Source organism: Rhinoraja longicauda, chromosome 1, assembly GCF_053455715.1.
Source record: "Rhinoraja longicauda isolate Sanriku21f chromosome 1, sRhiLon1.1, whole genome shotgun sequence".
Lineage (NCBI taxonomy): Eukaryota > Metazoa > Chordata > Chondrichthyes > Rajiformes > Arhynchobatidae > Rhinoraja > Rhinoraja longicauda.
This window is the reverse complement of record NC_135953.1, coordinates 66504264-66523926: the sequence shown is the minus strand read 5'-3', so window position 1 is coordinate 66523926 and position 19663 is coordinate 66504264. Positions and strand designations below refer to the sequence as shown.

General features: G+C 43.7%; 1 protein-coding gene across 2 annotated transcripts in view; it reads right to left on the bottom strand.

Moving 5' to 3' along the window:
- Nucleotides 1-19663, bottom strand: part of atp8a1 (ATPase phospholipid transporting 8A1) — a 269218-nt gene that overhangs the window by 142323 nt on the left and 107232 nt on the right. Inside the window, exons 10-16 of one of the 2 annotated variants that reach the window (XM_078399200.1) lie at nt 19484-19595; nt 17728-17893; nt 9898-10025; nt 8924-9001; nt 7723-7811; nt 6799-6843; nt 4905-4977 (exon numbers count right to left, since the gene is read on the bottom strand). In XM_078399200.1, the coding sequence (XP_078255326.1) occupies nt 4905-4977; nt 6799-6843; nt 7723-7811; nt 8924-9001; nt 9898-10025; nt 17728-17893; nt 19484-19595 (691 nt within the window). The remainder of the gene's footprint in view (nt 1-4904; nt 4978-6798; nt 6844-7722; nt 7812-8923; nt 9002-9897; nt 10026-17727; nt 17894-19483; nt 19596-19663) is intronic. The other variant, XM_078399210.1, reaches the window with a different exon arrangement.

Sequence of the window (19663 nt, the reverse complement as noted above, 5' to 3'; positions counted from 1 at the left end):
AGACCTTCGGTACCATGTGCAGCGGGGAAGCCCATGCGCTATCTGAGCGCCGGACAATTCCCATAGCCTCCACGTTGCGAAACTTCGCTTTGGTGATCTGGAGCTTGTCGGGAGGCATACTGCGGGCGCGGGCGTGTAGTAGTGGTCCCGAAGTAAGAATGTGGTGCACCACACCATGTTACGGGCTGGCCAAGTGGAATTAGTGGAGTCAAAATTTCAGGAAAGTCCCCCTAAATTTGGGCGTAAATATTGTCCACTGCAGACTGCGGGGTTGCGGATTGGCGTGGCGGACGCTGCAAGGTGCAAGGAGATCACTTCCAATGTGGAAACGTGACCGAGGCGTTGCCCCTCACGTCAACTAAAAGTGATTGCGCCCGCAGGAAGTCGGCACCCAGCGACGGCTGGGACACGTCTGCAACGGTGAAAGGCCAGGTGAAGTGGCAAGAGCCAAAGATAAGCAGAAAGGTGCGGACGCTGTAAGCTCGTATGGTGCTGCCATTCAATAGACAATAGGTGCAGGAGGAGGCCATTTGGCCCTTCGAGCCAGCACCGCCATTCAATGTGATCATGGCTGATCATTCTTAATCAGTACCCCGTTCCTGCCTTCTCCCCATACCCCCTGACTCCGCTATCCTCTATCTAGATCTCTTTTGAATGCATTCAGAGAATTGGCCTCCACTGCCCTCTGAGGCAGAGAATTACACAGATTTACAATTCTCTGACTGACAACGTTTTTCCTCATCTCAGTTCTAAATGGCCTACCCCTTATTCTTAAACTGTGGCCCCTTGTTCTGGACTCCCCCAACATTGGGAACATGTTTCCTGCCTCTAACGTGTCCAACCCCTTAATAATCTGATGCGTTTCAATAAGATCTCCTTTCATCCTTCTAAATTCCAGTGTATACAAGCCTAGTCGCTCCAGTCTTTCAACATATGACAGTCCCGCCATTCCGGGAATTAACCTAGTAAACCTACGCTGCACGCCCTCAATAGCAAGAATATCCTTCCTCAAACTTGGAGACCAAAACTGCACACAGTACTCCAGGTGCGGTCTCACCAGGGCCCGGTACAACTGTAGAAGGACCTCTTTGCTCCTATACTCAACTCCTCTTGTTATGAAGGCCAACATTCCATTGGTTTTCTTCACTGTCTGCTGTACCTGCATGCTTCCTTTCAGTGACTGATGCACTAGGACACAAAGATCTCGTTGTACATCCCCTTTTCCTAACTTGACACCATTCAGATAATACTCTGCCTTCCTATTCTTACCACCAAAGTGGATAACCTCACACTTATCCACATTAAACTGCATCTGCCATGCATCCGCCCACTCACACAACCTGTCCAAGTCACCCTGCAACCTCATAGCATCTTCCTCACAGTTCACACTACCACCCAGCTTTGTATCATCTGCAAATTTTCTAATGGTACTTTTAATCCCTTCATCCAAGTCATTAATGTATATTGTAAATAGCTACGGTCCCAGCACCGAGCCTTACTGCCTACCATTCTGAAAGGGACCCATTTATCCCCACTCTTTGCTTTCTGTCTGTCAACCAATTTTCTATCCAGGTCAGTACCCTACCTCTAATACCATGTGCACTAATTTTGCCCACTAATCTCCTATGTGGAACTTTGTCAAAGGCTTTCTGAAAGTCAAGGTACACCACATCCTATTTCAGACCCTCGGGGTCACCAATGAAGTGGGACACGAGTGTCAAGCAAAGCCGATGAAGCGGGACACGTGTCAAGCAAAGTTTTCTTTATTCCTCAAGCACCAAACAGCTTCCCAAACCCACAACCAGTTCAAATCCTCCTGGAAGTCCACTACCAACTGCCACTCCTCCCCATTCCGTTCCGTGACCCCTCCACCCCCCAAGCCGAGGGTTCGCACCACGCGGCTCACCACCAGGGACCCTCACATCTCTATAAGATCTCCTCTCATCCTTCTAAACTCCAATGAATACAAGCCCAGTCTTTCCAATCTTTCCTCACAAAAACTGCACACAATACTCCAGGTGTGGTCTCACCAGGGCCCTATACAACTACAGATCGACCTCTGCTCCTATACTCAAATCCTCTCGTCATGAAGGCCAACATGCCAACATTTCAGGAATTGGTGTAGGATCCTGGCTGTTCACAACCTATATCAATGATTTGAGTGAGGGGATCAAGTGTACTATAACCAGGTTTATTGATGATATACAAACCCAAGCAGCATTGTAGACTGACAGGAGCATACAGAGGGTCTTTAGGGAAATATCGATAGTTTAAATGACTGGATGCCGTGCACGGGGGATTAAATATACTGTGGGAAAATGGGAGGTCACCCAGTTATGTAGAATAAAAATAGAACAGTGCAGTGATTTTTTAAATGGTGGAAGAATGAAAAATATTGGGTTTTAAGAGGGGCTTCCATAGCCTTACACATCACCACCTGCATAGATAATTTGGGCAGCACATGGCTTTATTGCAAGAGGAGTTCAATACCAGAGTGGAGACATCTTGCTCCAATTATTAGGACAAGACAGGGCGAGATCATATCTGGAACATCACACATAGGTCTTGTCTCCCCATCCACTTGAAATAAAAAGAACAGCAGAGGTAAACCAGACCGAGTCCTGAGATGGCGGGTGAATGAGAGGTTCTCTCAGAAAAAACTATAATAGCACTTAGAGTCATAGAGTGATGCAGTGTGGAAACAGGCCCTTCATTCCTACTCACTCACACCGGCCAACAAAGTCCCACCTACCCTATTCCTACTTGCCTGCGTTTAGTCCATATCAAACCTGTCCTATCCATGTACCTGTCTAACTGTTTCTTAAATGATGGGATAGTCCCAGCCTCAACTACGTCCTCTGGCAACTTGTTCCATACATACACCACCCTTTGTGTGACAAAGTTACCCCTCGGATTCCTATTAAATCTTTTCCCCTTCACCTTGAACCTAAGTCCTCTGGTCCTCGATTCTCCTACTCTGGGCAAAAGACTCTGTGAACCTACCCGATCTATTCCTCTTATGATTTTGTACATCTCTATAAGATACCACCTCATCCTCCTGCGCTCCATGGAATAGAAACCCAACCTACTCAACCTCTCCCTATAACTCACACCTTCTAGTCCTGGCAACATCCTCGTAAATCTTTTCTGAAACCTTTCAAGCTTGACAATATCTTTCCTACAACACGGTGCCCAGAACTGAACACAATATTCAAAATGCGGTCTCACCAACGTCTAAAAGAACTGCAACGTGACCTACCAACTTCTCTACTCAATACTCTGACTGAAGAAGGCCAAAATGCCAAAGGCCTTTTTGACCACCTTATCTACCTGCACCTTGACTTTCAAGGAACCATGCACCTGTACTCCTCGATCCCTCTGCTCTACAATGCTACCCAGAGGCCCACCATTTACTGTGTACGTCCTGCCCTTGTTCGACTTCCTAAAATGCAACACCTCACACTTCTCTGTATTAAATTCCATCAACCATTCCTCAGCCCAACTGGCCAATCGATTCAGATCCTGCTGCAATCGTTCACAACCATCTTCACTATCTGCAAAACCACTAACTTGTATCATCAGCAAACTTGCTAATCAAGCCCTGCATGTTCTCATCCAAACCATTGATGTAGATGACAAATAGTAACGGGCCCAGCACCGAACCCTGAGGCACACCACTAGTCACATGCCTCCAGTCTGAGAAGCAACCTTCCACCATCACCCTCTGCTTCCTTCCATGGAGCTAATTTGCTATCCATTTGGCTTTCTCTCCTTGAATCCCATGTGATCTAACCTTCCAGAGCAGTTTCCCATGCGGAACCTTGTCAAATGCCTTACTGAAATCCATGTACACAACATCTACAGCTCTGCCCTCATTGACCTTTTTGGTCACGTCTTCAAAAAAATCAATCAAATTTGTTAGGTACAAAACCATGCTGACTATCCCTGAACAGCCCTTGCCCATCTAAACCCCTATATAACCTGTCCCTCAGAATACTCTCCAGTAACTTACCAACAACAGATGTTAAGCTCACTGGCCTACAGTTCCCAGCATTTTCCCTGCAACCCTTCTTGAAAAGAGGCACAACAAACATTTCCCACCCTCCAGTCTTCCGGCACCTCTCCTGTACTTAAGGACGTAAATTTCAACCAGGGCTCCTGCAATTTCCTCTCTAGTTTCCCGCAATGACCTCGGATATATCTGATCAGGCCCTGGAGATTTGTCTACCTTCAAACACGACAGTACCTTCAGTACTTCTTCAACGGTAACTCTGACTGCTCACATGACACTTCCAGTTACTGCTTCAATTTCCTCCGTCCTACTGTCTTTCTCCTCGGTAAATACAGAGGAGAAATATCTCCTGTGGCAGGGAAGATGCGAAGATGATGTTTCAAGAACAAAATTCCTTTACTTAGATTAGTGAATCATTACAACTCTCTACTGAAAATGGAAATCACTTACAGCTAAAAATAGTTCTGTGCACAGATGACGTATGTACCTTAAAACGCTGCCTGATGGACACCAAGTGCTCCTTCACCCGACAACTTGCAACTGATAACAATTAGGAAGGCTACCAATGGCTGGGCAAATTACCAAGAAGGGTCTTGACCCGAAACATCACCCATTCCTTCTCTCCCGAGATGCTGCCTGACCTGCCGAGTTACTCCAGCATTTTGTGAATAAATACCTTCGATTTGTACCAGCATCTGCAGTTATCTTCTTAAATTACCAAGCTAGTCTTGTACTCACGTATAACCAAGAGTTTAATACCAGGACGTGATGTACTCATGTGGAAAAGGACATTCAGGCAACATTGTACTTCACAATTCATTTAAAACTATATGACAACAAACTGAGTTCATCTCCAAAAAGCAAATTATAAAAACAATAACACATTACTTACATGATTGCCCTGAAGATTTCCCAGCAAAGAAGGATCGTCAAATGCACTTTCCCCATTTAATGGATCATCTTGCCTTGAATGAACAAGAAAATGGGAAGAAATATTCAATATGCATCCAATCTGCATCACCTAGACATTAAAAAAATATATTAACGTTCAGTAAATGTGTTTCAAATAGCAATATAGATAGCAATATTGCGTCCTCAGGAAGCAATGTTATACATACGAAATCTTGAGCCAGGAAGCACTGCATATAATTGCTAGAAGGTTTCACTGACTAAATCACTTTTCCAATGGCTAGAATAATTCACTTCCAAAAAAATCAATACTATATAATGAACCATTAACTATAAACTGTCTAAAGACCATTTTTCACCCCAAACTCCGAGAGGGGGTCAAAACTGTATAAAAAGCATAAAGTCTGTTGTTACTGCGGTTAACCCGAGGGAAAAAAAACTTTTCTTTTGCGGTTCTGCATATCTTAGCACCCATTGGGAAATTAGCCTTTTCATTTGTCAGCCGGTTTGTCATTCTCCTGAGCATATTTCTCCCCAGCATACAACAACTCCGTATAACATTAATAGCACTGCAGCATCCATCAGTATAATGTTTTCAAATTTATTGGTTTAAAAAATGACATCTCTCTACTTTTAGAACAACCTGGTTTCACTAACCAGCTTTTCCTGAAACAGGGTTATTTATGTAAATGCACTAACATGAAAAATACAGGGTCTGCCCCTCAGAGACTGTTTTACCAGTGAAGGTCAGGATTGAGGTCACTATCAGTTTCCTAAACTCAGACTCGTTCCTGGCTGTTGCCGCAGGCCTCTGCTGCACCCGACAGATTTCTGCTCATTGCTGTATTAGTATCACCCAACCTGTGTGCTCAGGGATTGAAAACTTCATTTAACATTCCTGCTCCTGTGTTTTGAAGGCCGAGTGGTAATGAGCAATGTCACCACTCAGAGACAGCACTCATGTACTTCGGGACCTCCCTGACAACCTCCTGCCAGGAGTGCTTAGCTGTAGCCATGGAGCGTCTCCATTGGTGCCTTCCTGCAGGCAATGTTCTTCACCACTCTGCCGGGTCTCTCTAACCCTATGGGACCTCTTTCATCACGCAGTATCAATCCATTCAGGAGGCCACACTCTTCTCAGTAGCTAGAAGAGAGTTGCTTGCATTGTTGTTTGTGCCTTTGAGTGGTAACAAAACGTACCACACCTGCTGGGCTGCTTGCTGACTTCAGCAAGTTTTTGGAACATATCAATAGAGAGCAAAAACAGGGACACAAAGTGCTGCAGTAATCAGTGAGTCAAGCAGCATCTGGAAAGCATGGATAGGTGACGTTTTGGGTCGAGACCTTTCTTCAGACTGAAGATGGGTCCAGAGTCCATCTTCTCCAGAAATGCTGCCTGGCCTGCTGAGTTACTCCAGCACTTTGTGTCTTTTTTTGTGGTAAACCAGCATCTGCAGTACCTTGCGTCCAACTCTCAATAGGGAGCGATTTAGTTTCAACTCTGTTACCCAGGAAAACCTAACAACTGTGAACCTCACGGAAGAAGTGTGTACTTTTATCCAACTTCCAGAAACAGCATTAAGGTGATCAGCAACATTGATTTATCACCAAATAACATGGAAGGGTGTCAGCGTGACTCGTGTTAAGTACTGCATGAGCGGAGTTCCAGAACCACATTTATCTATTCAAATCAGAATCTACAAACAAAGCATGTACAGTTTCACCCACTTGATAGGTTGGATCACAAATGCTGACATGATTATGTCAGAGACTTGAAAGTAATCAAGGATTTTCACATGCTTCGGATGAATTACTGTGTACTGATAGTAAAAATTCCTAACAATTGAATGAATGCAAAGAAAACTAACTAGTCTTACCCAGAATCTTCAGAGTATCTAAAATCCTCATGATCAGGAAAATGACTAGTGAAAATGGAGAAAGTAAATGGAATAAGGAACAAAGCACAAAAGGAGAGAAAACAAGGAAGGCCACAAGCATGTTTTTTAAATGTACTCTAATTATTAATTTAAAAGGATAGTTAAAATTATCACAATGCATAAAATGGTTATACTCAAAATATTGAAAGATTAGTATGTGGTTGAATGTTTTTCTATTCAAAATACAGATTAGTTTACATCAGAGACAACAAAATGTTTAGTTTGGTGAGAAATTCTAGGAACGCATTCCAAATGTTATTTCTGTGCAGGCAATGGAATTTTACAACTTACTAAATTATAATTATGATTGCCTGATCTACCAGGATTTGTTAGTATTGGATTTAAATGCCAAGGTTAGTTGCTGTACAATGGGAGTATGTAATGTTAAAAAGTGGCACATGCTTTGAGGAATCTCCAAGATCAAGATGTTTAAAATGCAATGGTACGTTTTGTGATGATGGCTGAATTTTTCTTTCAACACCCACGAGCAGAATCTGGTAGACATGTTTGCATTCTTTAGGTTTGGTGTCAGCTTTTGAATTCTGTCCCTGCCCCAACTATGGCACTTGCAAATACACCATTGGGTAAAATACACTGAAGGGCAGGAGGTGATACTGAGAGAGAGAGAGAGAGAGAGGGGGGGAATGGGGGAGGAGTGATTGAGAAGTATATAATTTTATAGGCTTGTTAGAATATAAATATTAATTGACACATTTTACAAAAATGTTTCAACAGGATTCTGTTTTAGCAAGTCTTTTGTCTTTATTCTTCAGACCTTCAACTATAGAGACTGGTGCTCGGGTAAAGACTGATCTAAATTTTATAACAGTAAATTCCTCAGAAAATGATCAGAAAAAAACTCACCCGTAAGCAATTCCTGCTACTGTACATTTCTTAAACTCCATAACATTACAGGTTAAAGTTCCAGTCTTATCTGAGAATATATATTTCACCTGTTGAAATGCAAATTGATATTTAATGTGCTGGTATTAAGTTGCTTAACTTTTATTACTTTGAGGTAAAATTAAGTCAGTAATGAACACAATTTCTCAAATAACTAAGCACAAATGCACAAGAATTAGGATACTAATGGCAGTTGTCAGATATGGTGTGAACTCCAGCACTATTGGTGAAGGGAGAGAGGCTGTGGAACACACCGGGTTTGCAGAGGACTTGGGTGTTTAAAACTTAGAAAAGAGAATTTGAACCTAGCGATGGAAATTTTAAAAGTAAGCTATTTGTGAACAAAGAGTCAGTTGGCAAAGAGTTGGTGGGGGGTGGGAGCATTGGGGGAAATGGGTGTTGATTTGGTGTACAATATGGGTAGCAGGATTTATAGTAAGAAATTTAGCCATGGAAGGTTGGCCAGGTCAGCACAGTGCAGCTGTATTTTGCAGTTGACAAAAGCAAGGATTTATATTGAGGCAGAGGAAAAGGCAAAGGATGTTCTGGAGACAGAAGTGTAGCTTGTAGTTACATTGCCTACCAAAGAAAGTCTGGTGGTGGTGTGTTTTGAGGTTAGTGCCTGGAGGAGGGCGGCGCAGCGGTAGAGTTGCTACCTTCCAGCGCCAGAGACCCAGGTTCCATTCCAACTACGGTTACTACCTGAACAGAGTTTCTACGTTCGCCCCAGGACCTGCGTGGGTTTTCTCCGAGATCATTGGTTTCCTCCCACACTCCAAAGATGTACAGGTCTGTAGGTTAATTAGCTTGATGTAGGTGTAAGTTTTCCCTAGTGTGTGTGTGTAGGATAGTGTTAATGTGCAGAAATCGCTGGTCAGTGCACACTCGGTGGGCTGAAGGGCCTGTTTCTGCACTGTCTCTCCAAACTAAACTAAAGGAGGAAGGGTATGGCATGGTTAAAACAATTAATATTCTCAGTATTTAATTGGAAGGAATCGTATCTCATCCATGAAATGATGGCTGGCAACACAGTGGGGTTGGAGGGGTCATGCATGTGTTACTATGGGAAGAGGGTGACTCAGGAATAGATAATGCCGAAATTCCTCAACACGATTAAACACAATTGAACACAAATAGCTTTTTTTAAGTTGAGAAGCACTACCTGTCCTAGTTCTTCGTTTAAATTGGATGTTCTGGCTATAGCAGGGGTATTGGTTGGTTCATATAACATATCAATATCCTAATAAGACAAAAAAGGGAGCAAAGAGAAATATTTTAACTTGTTAACAATTTCTAATTAAAACATTATATCATCAGTACTGAAAGTACAGAAGTTTGTGTAACATGCTGTCTTCTTTTATCATACTGATGCATGAGACACTTTAATTACCACTTGTGGCTAAATGGGTGTTGGAGAGTTAAAAAAATATATATACGTACACACACACACACACAAAACCCGTCAAATTTTTCGGAAACTAATAAGTCAACTTCACAAGTCAAGGTGAATGGACATCACCTTTCTCTCTATTTTACTCATAATTGGGAATCATTCTGGGTATTTTAATCTCAGTTTCTACATGTTTCCAACATTCGGTAGTGTCTTCATGACTATTAATTGGCACTCACAACTCAGCTTCTCATGAAATCAATGGGAATAAAAAATGCACTTAAAAATATGAATATAGAAAATCTAATTATATTACCACAAAAATGTGGTTCTCTCTGGAAAACATTTTAAATTAAATTCAAAGATCTCCAAAGAAAGAAACCATTCAATGGTAGATTCAACAAAAGCTTTCAGTTTCTCAAATGGTTTCAAAACAATTTTCATTTACACACTAATAGACAGCTCCTGATCATATAATACCCCAAGTCCTTTAAATAAAGAACAAAATTCAGTTTAATTTCAGACAGAAAACAATGTTGTAAGAAACAGCCCACAAGTCTCAAAGATGCAGCTGGAGACTTAATCAGACGCACAGTGAAAGGACAATTTCCAACTCTCTGTACAACACGTTGTAAAAAGTATGATGTTATAAACGAACTGTATAATATTCAGAACATTTGTAGAAGTTAAAGATGCATTTTTTTCTCTGCATCAGACTTTACTGCAAACTGAAATTTCACACTTACCCAATTAATGAAAAATGCTTGGATGAACTTTACAACTTCTAGTGTAACTAAGAGGCTGATTGGAATTAGGTTATTAAAGAGGATGATGAAAGTTAAGAAGTTCAATCCAAAGTAAGCGGCTCCACTGTCTGCAAAAACAATGATTTCAAGCACAAGTCAATTTTTTATTGAGAGGAAAGATTTGGAATGAATTTGCAGGACAGTAAAGTATGGCAGCTTTAGACATACAGCTTGGAAACAGGCCCTTTGGCCTCCCATGTCCGCCCTGACCATCGATCATGCCTTCACACTAATTCTCTATTATCCCACTTCCTGATCCACTCTCTACACATTAGGAACTTTAAAAAAAACAGATGCCAATTAACCCATGTCTTTGGGATGTGGGAGGAAACACAAATTACCCAGAGGAAACCCACACGGTCCCAGGGAAAACATGCAAACTCCACACAATCAGCATCCGAGGTCAAGATTGAGCGGTGTCTGGCAATGTGGGGCAGAATGAATGAGTTAACAGCCTATAAAATATATGCAATTGAATGTTTCCTTTTTTGGTATTAAAAAATCTTAAGTTACAAGAAAATTTAAAGATTGCACTGGCCCAATGAAGAGAGATTGGATCACATATCTACAGAAGAGTTGGCATTTACTGTTGTAACTAGGGGCAGGTTCAGGACTTTTGGGGAAGTGTGAGTGAATGCAAAAGTCTCAAACACCTGCAGAGCAAATGATTTTGTGAAGTGCACTGCGTTCCGACTCCAGGTTTGAGATAGGTCAGCAGTGGAATGCAAAGATCCGTGATTTATCCAGCAGGAAAACTGAGCCACTAGCCCTTTGAACCGGCCCCTGATTATACTTGGCCAATGTTTAGCCACTCAGTTTATATCAAAAGAGACACAGAGACCCGTTTTAAGCAATTCACATATTGTTGAATCAAATGAGTTCATTTAAATGTATTATTGTTTTCAATATTTTTGTACTTCTAAGTGTAAAAAAAATAATAGTAATGCTCTTTTTAAAATATTTTTGAAACATTCGCTACTTGAATGAACTTTGTCACATGTGACAAGTCACAGTGAAATTCTTTGCTTGCAAACCCAAGGCATGCATGCAGTCGCCCATAAAGGGTGCTGACAAAGTTATAACGTATCTGTGCCAGGTCTCCCTTTGTTCTCTCCCCCCCCCTCCCCCCCCCACAGCGACCCCCCCCATGCTGGGTCCATTGTTCCTTCCCGCAGCCCTAATAGTTGATGGATGCTGGGTCTATGACTCCTACAGCCATCAGTGTATTGTGTGATCAAGGAATAGAAGTCTCTACTGCACAGGCCCTAATCCGGTTTGTCAGGAACTGCTTCCTTAAGTTCTTGCTGAGGATAAAACTTCCCTGAATACTTTTCTTTTGGAAAAATGGGTAGACAAATGGTGATCAGTTCCAAGGAAATCTTAGGCCATTCCCTTGCAGTATGACTGGTTAGACATCAGGAGTAGCCACTTTAGCTATTTCAACAGTGCCATCTCCAGTTACTTCAATTAGAGTTGCACTTCTCTGCCAACATTGTAGGTAGCCTCCAAGCCCCGACATTGGCCCAACACCAGCCAAACTCATTTCCTTGAATCATTTTTCCTTGGCTAAGAAAAACAAACACCCTTCCACCACACAAACCTGTCACTACCAAAAAGCAAACTGTGGGAATACAACATCAGAATTGGCACTGGGACACAAGAGGAAGTTATGATTCGAAGGGGATAAAAGTAACCCCGATGAGGCCGAAACAACAGTTTTGCCTACTTCTGCTGAGATTGATGCAGGCACATAAGAAAAAGGTATAGGAATGGGCTGAGCCTGCTCCACTACTCAACAAAACCAGGCCTGTCCCCATCCAACAATCTAGTGATCTCAACTTTAAACGACTGAAAATGACTGAACAAAAGCTTGCTCAAGGTGTGGATTCTTCTACATTGGCATGACCAAACGTAGACTGGGTGGTTGTTTCACTGAACACCTTCGCTCAGTCTGCATGGACCTACCTGATATCCCGGCTGCCAAACACTTTAATTCCCCTTCATATTCCCACACTGAACTTTTGATCCTGGGCCTCCTCCATTGTCAGAGTGAGACCAAATGCAAATTGGAGGAAAAACACCTCATATTTCACTTGGGCAGCTTACAACTCAGTGGTATGAATATTGAGTTCTCTAATTTCAAGTAACCCTTGCATCCCACCCCCCCCCCCCTCTCTCCATCCCACCCCACCCACGTCATACTTGCTTCAGTCGTCTTGTTGAGTCTCATTGTCTGTAACCCGTTTTCAACTAGCTCACAGCTAACAATGGGCCTGTTTCCTTTCGCATTGTTACTTTTTTGCATTTATTTGTTCGAAATCTTTCTATATCACCGTCTATATCTCTCGTTTTCCTTTCCCCTGACTCAGACTGAAGATCCGAAACGTCACCAACTCCTTTTCTCCAGAGATGCTGTCTGACCCGCTGAGTGGTTCATGGAGCAACAGCCATTGCAGGTAGAAGGGAAGATGATTTCTGCCTTGTCAGTGTAAGGTTGGGATGGAGCCATTTGTCAGCTTACTAACTGGTGCAGTCAAAATAATTTTTTAAAAAAAATCAAACTGAAGGAACAGAAGTTGGCTTGTCATCCAATTTTCCTACACTTTCTATCACTATCCTGCTCAATCTTGATTGAGACAGTAATGGAAAATGCAGGTTCAAGTCTGAAGATGGAACAGATTATTTTTGTGGGAAAATAGTTTTCTTGCTTATTATGTTTAATAATAGTGGAAGGAAAAACAATGTTGAGAATTTTCCACTCAATTTTGAGTTGGTTAAAGCAGTAGATGCTGCATGTGAGTATGAGAGCTCCATAAATCATTCCTAAAGGGCAGATGCATAAAAGCTTTGTGAAAAAGGTGGTTTAGTAAATGCCTTGGAGGTGCACAAGACCTTGGCAGCTGAAGGCACGTTGAAAATGGTGGAAGATTAACATCAGAACTGATCAAGATGAACACTCATCTCAAAGGGTTATGGGCAGCAGAAGATCACGAAGATAGGTAATAGTAAGGTCAAAATGTGATTGTAAAAAATTTGATTTTTTTGCTTAATAGACTCAATGCATCTTAGCAAGTGCAGATATGAAATGTTACAGACCTAGTTCTGTTGGGACATAGGCAAAATTTTGGATAGCCCCAATTTTATGGAGATGAGACAGAATGTGGAAGCCAACAAGAAGTAGGTTAGAAAATTTTTAATCAAGAGGTAACAAAACAACAGCAGATATCAAGACTTTTCCCAAACAGTGCAATTTGTCACTCATATCCAAGGTGGAAATATCATCACTGCAAGGACTGCAGTGGTTGAAGGACAGATTCACTATAAAAAAAGTAAAGTGTTGGAGGAGCTCAGTGGGTCAGGCAGCATCAGTGGACGGAAATGGACAGATGAAGTTTCGAGTCAGGACCCTTCTTCAGACTTATCAGTCTGGTGTCTCCAGGTTGACTATCAAGGCTACTGTCCGTACCCATTATCACAAATGTTTATACCCTTAACTATAGACATTGCCATTTAATGATCCAAGAATCATTGATGGCTAAATATCTGGAGTTTACTCAGGTTTAAAAAGAACCCCAGGGAAAAGAACCCCAAACATTGCCATTTTGGTTTTCATGGAAGATGTTCAGATGCTTGGTTTATCGATGGTCTTCGAATTTTTTTCAAAAAATGTTTCAGGAAGTGAGCAACATCATAGATTTTTGAGATTACATAGGACAAATATGTTTGCAACCTAAAGGAACTGTGGTGTACATTACTGATGTAAATTTCTTAATTTGTGTGCTAACACAAGAAAAACAACAACACAATCTCTCAGAATGATGTAAATCTCTACTGGTTCATTACATCCGAGAAATTAACCTGCCAGATGGAAGCTAATCGTCCACTTTCTCAGGTTGACTTAGTACACTCCTAAGTAGCCTTGGGCTTGCAAATCACATCCTGTGAAGTCCTGCTCCCATTTTGTTTAGTCAAGTAAAATGGGTAATGAATGCAGTCTCATTAGAATCCCAGATCTTAAGATCAAAATAACTTAAACCATGTGAGAAAATCATCAGTATTAATTTTCTATTTTGCAAATATTGAGTCTACATTGATACTATAATTGCAGCATTTTGTGGAAGAAATAGGGATGGAGAGAAACCAGCCCAGCCAGAAGGGGTTAGAGGAAGCGATAAAAGACAGAAGAAAGTATAGGAAAATAACTGCAGATGCTGGTACAAATCGAAGGTATCACAAAATGCTGGAGTAAAACTCAGCAGGTCAGGCAGCATCTAGGAGAGAGGGAATGGGTGACGTTTTGGGTCGAGACCCTTCTCCAGACTGATGTCAGGGGGGCGGGACAAAGAAATGATATAGGTGGAGACAGGAAGACAGTGGGAGAACTGGGAAGGGGGAGGGGGAGAGGGGGAGGGAGGGGAGGGGGGAAAAAAGAGAGACAGAGGAACTATCTAAAGTTGGAGAAGTCAATGTTCATACCATTGGGCTGCAAACGAAATATGAGGTGCTGTTCCTCCAAATTCTGGTGGGCCTCACTATGGCACTGGAGGAGGCCCATGACAGAAAGGTCAGACTACGAGTGGGAGGGGGAGTTGAAGTGCTCTGCCACCAGGAGATCAGGTTGGTTAAGGCGGACTGAACGAAACGATCGCCGAGCCTGCCTTTGGTCTCGCCGATGTAGAGAAGTTGACATCTAGAGCAACGGATACAATAGATGAGGTTGGAGGAGGTGCAGGTGAACCTCTGTCTCACCTGGAAAGACAGTTTGGGTCCTTGGATGGAGTTGAGGGGGGAGGTAAAGGGACAGGTGTTGTATCTCCTGCGGTTGCAGAGGAAAGTGCTCGGGGAAGGGGTGGTTTGGGTAGGAAGGTACGAGTGGACCAGGGAGTTACGGAGGGAACGGTCTCTGCGGAACGCAGAAAGGGAAGGAGATGGGAAGATGTGGCCAGTAGTGGGGTCCCGTTAAGAGGTGACGGAAATGTTGGAGGATGATTTGTTGAATATGCTGGCTGATGGGGTGGAAGGTGAGGACAGGGGGGATTCTGTCCTTGTTACGAATGGGGGGAAGGGGAGCAGGAGCAGAGCTGCGGGATACAGAGCATGCCCTAGTGAGAGCCTCATCTATAATGGAAGAGGGGAAGCCCCGTTTCCTAAAGAATGAGGACATCTCTGATGCCCTAGTGTGGAACCTCATCCCGGGCGCAGATGCGGCGTAGACGGAGGAATGGGAATAGGGGATAGACTTTTTGCAGGAGTCAGGGTGGGAAGAAGTGTAGTCCAGATAGCTGTGGGAGTCAGTGGGTTTGTAGTAGATGTCAGTCATTAGTCTGTCTCCTGAGATGGAGATGGTGAGGTCCAGAAACGGTAGGAAGATGTCAGAGATAGTCCAAGTATATTTAAGCGCAGGATGGAAATTGGTGGTGAAATGTATGAAGTTAGTGAGTTCTGCATTGGTACAAGAGGTAGCACCAATGCAGTCGTCAATGTAGCAGAGGTAGAGTTCGGGGATGGGGCCGGTATACGTCTGGAACAGGGATTGTTCGAGGTACCCGACAAAGAGGCAGGCGTAGCTAGGGCCCATGCGAGTGCCCATAGCTACGCCTCTGGTTTGGAGGAAGTGGGAGGAGTCAAAGAAGAAGTTGTTATGGGTAAGAACCAGCTCTGCTAGGCGGAGGAGAGTGGTAGTAGATGGGGATTGGCTGGTTCTACGGTCGAGGAAGAAACGGAGGGCTTCGAGACCATCCTTGTGGGGGATGGAAGTGTCGAGTGACTGGACATCCATGGTAAAGATGAGGGAGTGAGGGCCTGGGAACCGGAAATTATCGAGGAGATGGAGAGCGTGTGAGGTGTCTTGGACGTAGGTGGGGAGGGATTTGACCAGGGGGGATAGAATGGAGTTGAGGTAGGTGGAAATAAGTTCGGTGGGACATGAACAGGCAGAAACAATGGGTCTGCCGGGACAGTTCTATTTATGGATTTTAGGTAGAATGTAAAATCGGGCCGTGTGGGGCTGGGGAACGATAAGGTTGGAGGCATTAGAGGGTAAAGCGCCGGAATTGGGGAGGTCAGTGATGGTGTTGATGATTAAGATCTGGTGCTCGTCGGTGGGGTCATGGACCAAGGATAAGTAGGAGGCGGTATCCGAGAGTTGTCACCTGGCCTCGCCAGACTACCACAGCACCTCCCTTGTCAGCAGGTTTGATGATTAAGTCCGGGTTGTTGTAGAGTGAGTGAAGGGCTGAACGTTTAGGAGAGGAGAGGTTTGAGTTAGTCAGGGGAGTGGAGAATTTGAGGCTGTTAATGTCCCACCGGCAGTTGGAGATGAAAAGTTCTAGTGAGGGTAGTTGGCTAACGGGGGGGGGGGGGGGGTTCCAAGAGGAGGGGGCCCACTGGAGACGGGAGAAGGGGTCATCACTGGGGGGTGAGGAATCCTTCCCATGGAAAATGGCTCGGAGGCGAAGGCGACGGACGAAGAGCTCCACATCGTGGCGGACCCGGAACTCGTTGATGTGGGGGCGGAGGGGAACAAAGGTAAGGCCTCTGCTGAGGACAGACCGTTCGGTGTCTGAAAGGGGGAGGTCAGAGGGGATGGTGAACACCTGGCAAGTGTGGGGGTTGGGTTCGGATGAATGCAGGGGGGCAGGCGGAAGGAAGGTAAGTGGATATACATTAATGACTTGGATGAAGGGATTAAAAGTACCATTAGCAAATTTGCAGATGATACAAAGCTGGGTGGTAGTGTGAACTGTGAGGAAGATGCTATGAGGTTGCAGGGTGACTTGGACAGGTTGTGTGAGTGGGCGGATGCATGGCAGATGCAGTTTAATGTGGATAAGTGTGAGGTTATCCACTTTGGTGGTAAGAATAGGAAGGCAGAGTATTATCTGAATGGTGTCAAGTTAGGAAAAGGGGATGTACAATGAGATCTGGGTGTCCTAGTGCATCAGTCACTGAAAGGAAGCATGCAGGTACAGCAGGCAGTGAAGAAAGCCAATGGAATGTTGGCCTTCATAACAAGAGGAGTTGAGTATAGGAGTAAAGAGGTCCTTCTGCAGTTGTACAGGGCCCTAGTGAGACCGCACCTGGAGTACTGTGTGCAGTTTTGGTCTCCAAATTTGAGGAAGGATATTCTTGCTATTGAGGGCGTGCAGCGTAGGTTTACTAGGTTAATTCCCGGAATGGCGGGACTGTCATATGTTAAAAGACTGGAGCGACTAGGCTTGTATACACTGGAATTTAGAAGCATGAGAGGAGATCTTATCGAAACATATAGGATTATTAAGGGGTTGAACACGTTAGAGGCAGGAAACATGCATTCTCTGAATGCATTCAAGAGAGAGCTCTTCAGGATAGCGGAGTCAGGGGGTATGGGGAGAAGGCAGGAACGGGGTACTGATTGAGAATGATCAGCCATGATCACATTCAATGGCGGTGCTGGCTCGAAGGGCCGAATGGCCTCCTCCTGCACCTATTGTCTATAAAGCAAATGGAAGTGAGATAGGACCTAGACATACTTTTTTTCCAGCTGAAGGTAGAGCACTGACCTTAAAAGCTCTGTTTGAAACCATGGTTTACAGAGTTGTCTATTAAAATTATATGTGGGGGGTGGGGGGTCGAGAATGCTGAAAGCTCTCCCATTTGGTTTCGATGCACAATAGACTCAATATACAAGTAGCTACATGTAACAATGTACCATTTTCAGCAGATAAACATGTATATTATGGATCATATTGGACATAAACAAGTATTTTGCACTTTTCTTTAGATTCTTACCACTGAAGTGAAGATACCAGACTCCTTTACCATGTTTTTTATTCCAAACCGTGGAACCAATGGCACATACGAAAGATATGAAGAGAAGAATACCAAACAAGAAGAGGATTTGGACATTTGTGATGTGTTCCACATTTGACAACTTCAGTGGAGGTCGTGTAGTATTCTGCAAAAAAAATTACATTCAATAGACAATAGACAATAGGTGCAGGAGTAGGCCATTCAGCCCTTCGAGCCAGCACCGCCATTCAATGCGATCATGGCAGATCACTCTCAATCAGTACCCCGTTCCTGCCTTCTCCCCATACCCCCTCACTCCGCTATCCTTAAGAGCTCTATCCAGCTCTCTCTTGAAAGCATCCAACGAACTGGCCTCCACTGCCTTCTGAGGCAGAGAATTCCACACCTTCACCACTCTCTGACTGAAAAAGTTCTTCCTCATCTCCGTTCTAAATGGCCTACCCCTTATTCTTAAACTGTGGCCCCTTGTTCTGGACTCCCCCAACATTGGGAACATGTTTCCTGCCTCTAATGTGCCCAATCCCCTAATTATCTTATATGTTTCAATAAGATCCCCCCTCATCCTTCTAAATTCCAGTGTATACAAGCCTAATTGCTCCAGCCTTTCAACATACGACAGTCCCGCCATTCCGGGAATTAACCTAGTGAACCTACGCTGCACGCCCTCAATAGCAAGAATATCCTTCCTCAAATTTGGAGACCAAAACTGCACACAGTACTCCAGGTGCGGTCTCACCAGGGCCCGGTACAACTGTAGAAGGACCTCTTTGCTCCTATACTCAACTCCTCTTGTTACGAAGGCCAACATTCCATTGGCTTTCTTCACTGCCTGCTGTACCTGCATGCTTCCTTTCAGTGACTGATGCACTAGGACACCCAGATCTCGTTGAACATCCCCTCTTCCTAACTTGACACCATTCAGATAATAATCTGCCTTTCTATTCTTACTTCCAGTGAATAACCTCACACTTATCTACATTAAACTGCATCTGCCATGTATCCGCCCACTCACACAACCTGTCCAAGTCACCCTGCAGCCTTATTGCATCTTCCTCACAATTCACACTACCCCCCAGCTTAGTATCATCTGCAAATTTGCTAATGGTACTTTTAATCCCTTCATCTAAGTCATTAATGTATATCGTAAATAGCTGGGGTCCCAGCACCGAACCTTGCGGTACCCCACTGGTCACTGCCTGCCATTCCGAAAGGGACCCATTTATCCCCACTCTTTGCTTTCTGTCTGTCAACCAATTTTCTATCCATGTCAGTACCCTACCCCCAATACCATGTGCTCTAATTTTGCCCACTAATCTCCTATGTGGGACCTTGTCGAAGGCTTTCTGAAAGTCGAGGTACACCACATCCACCGACTCTCCCCTGTCAATTTTCCTAGTTACATCCTCAAAAAATTCCAGTAGATTTGTCACGCATGATTTCCCCTTCGTAAATCCATGCTGACTCAGAATGATCCTGTTACTGCTATCCAAATGCTCAGCAAGATCTGTTAGTACAGTGCATGTTTTCCTGAGATTGGTGAGTCAGGAGAATAGTGAAGTAAAGAAGATCTTTGGCATGCTTTTCTTCATAGGGAAGGGCATTGAGAACAAATGTTGAGAAATCATGAAGGAGGAAAGCAAGTCCTTGCAGAGACCTAATTTGGAGTACTGTTTAGACTACTTATGGACCTGGCCACTCAAATATAAGAATTGAGCGACTAATGGCACAAACATACCTGCATGAGCTTTGTGTCATGTCCTGTATAAACCACAACTCCGTGAATCCACTGGGTGTTTCTTATTTGAGCACCCCGCAAAAGAATTTGATCTTGGCCCAAGGGGAATGTGCTGTTAAAGAGACAAGTCAAAATGGCAAATGTCAGCTGAGCAGCATGCTCCATAATAAAACAAAAGTG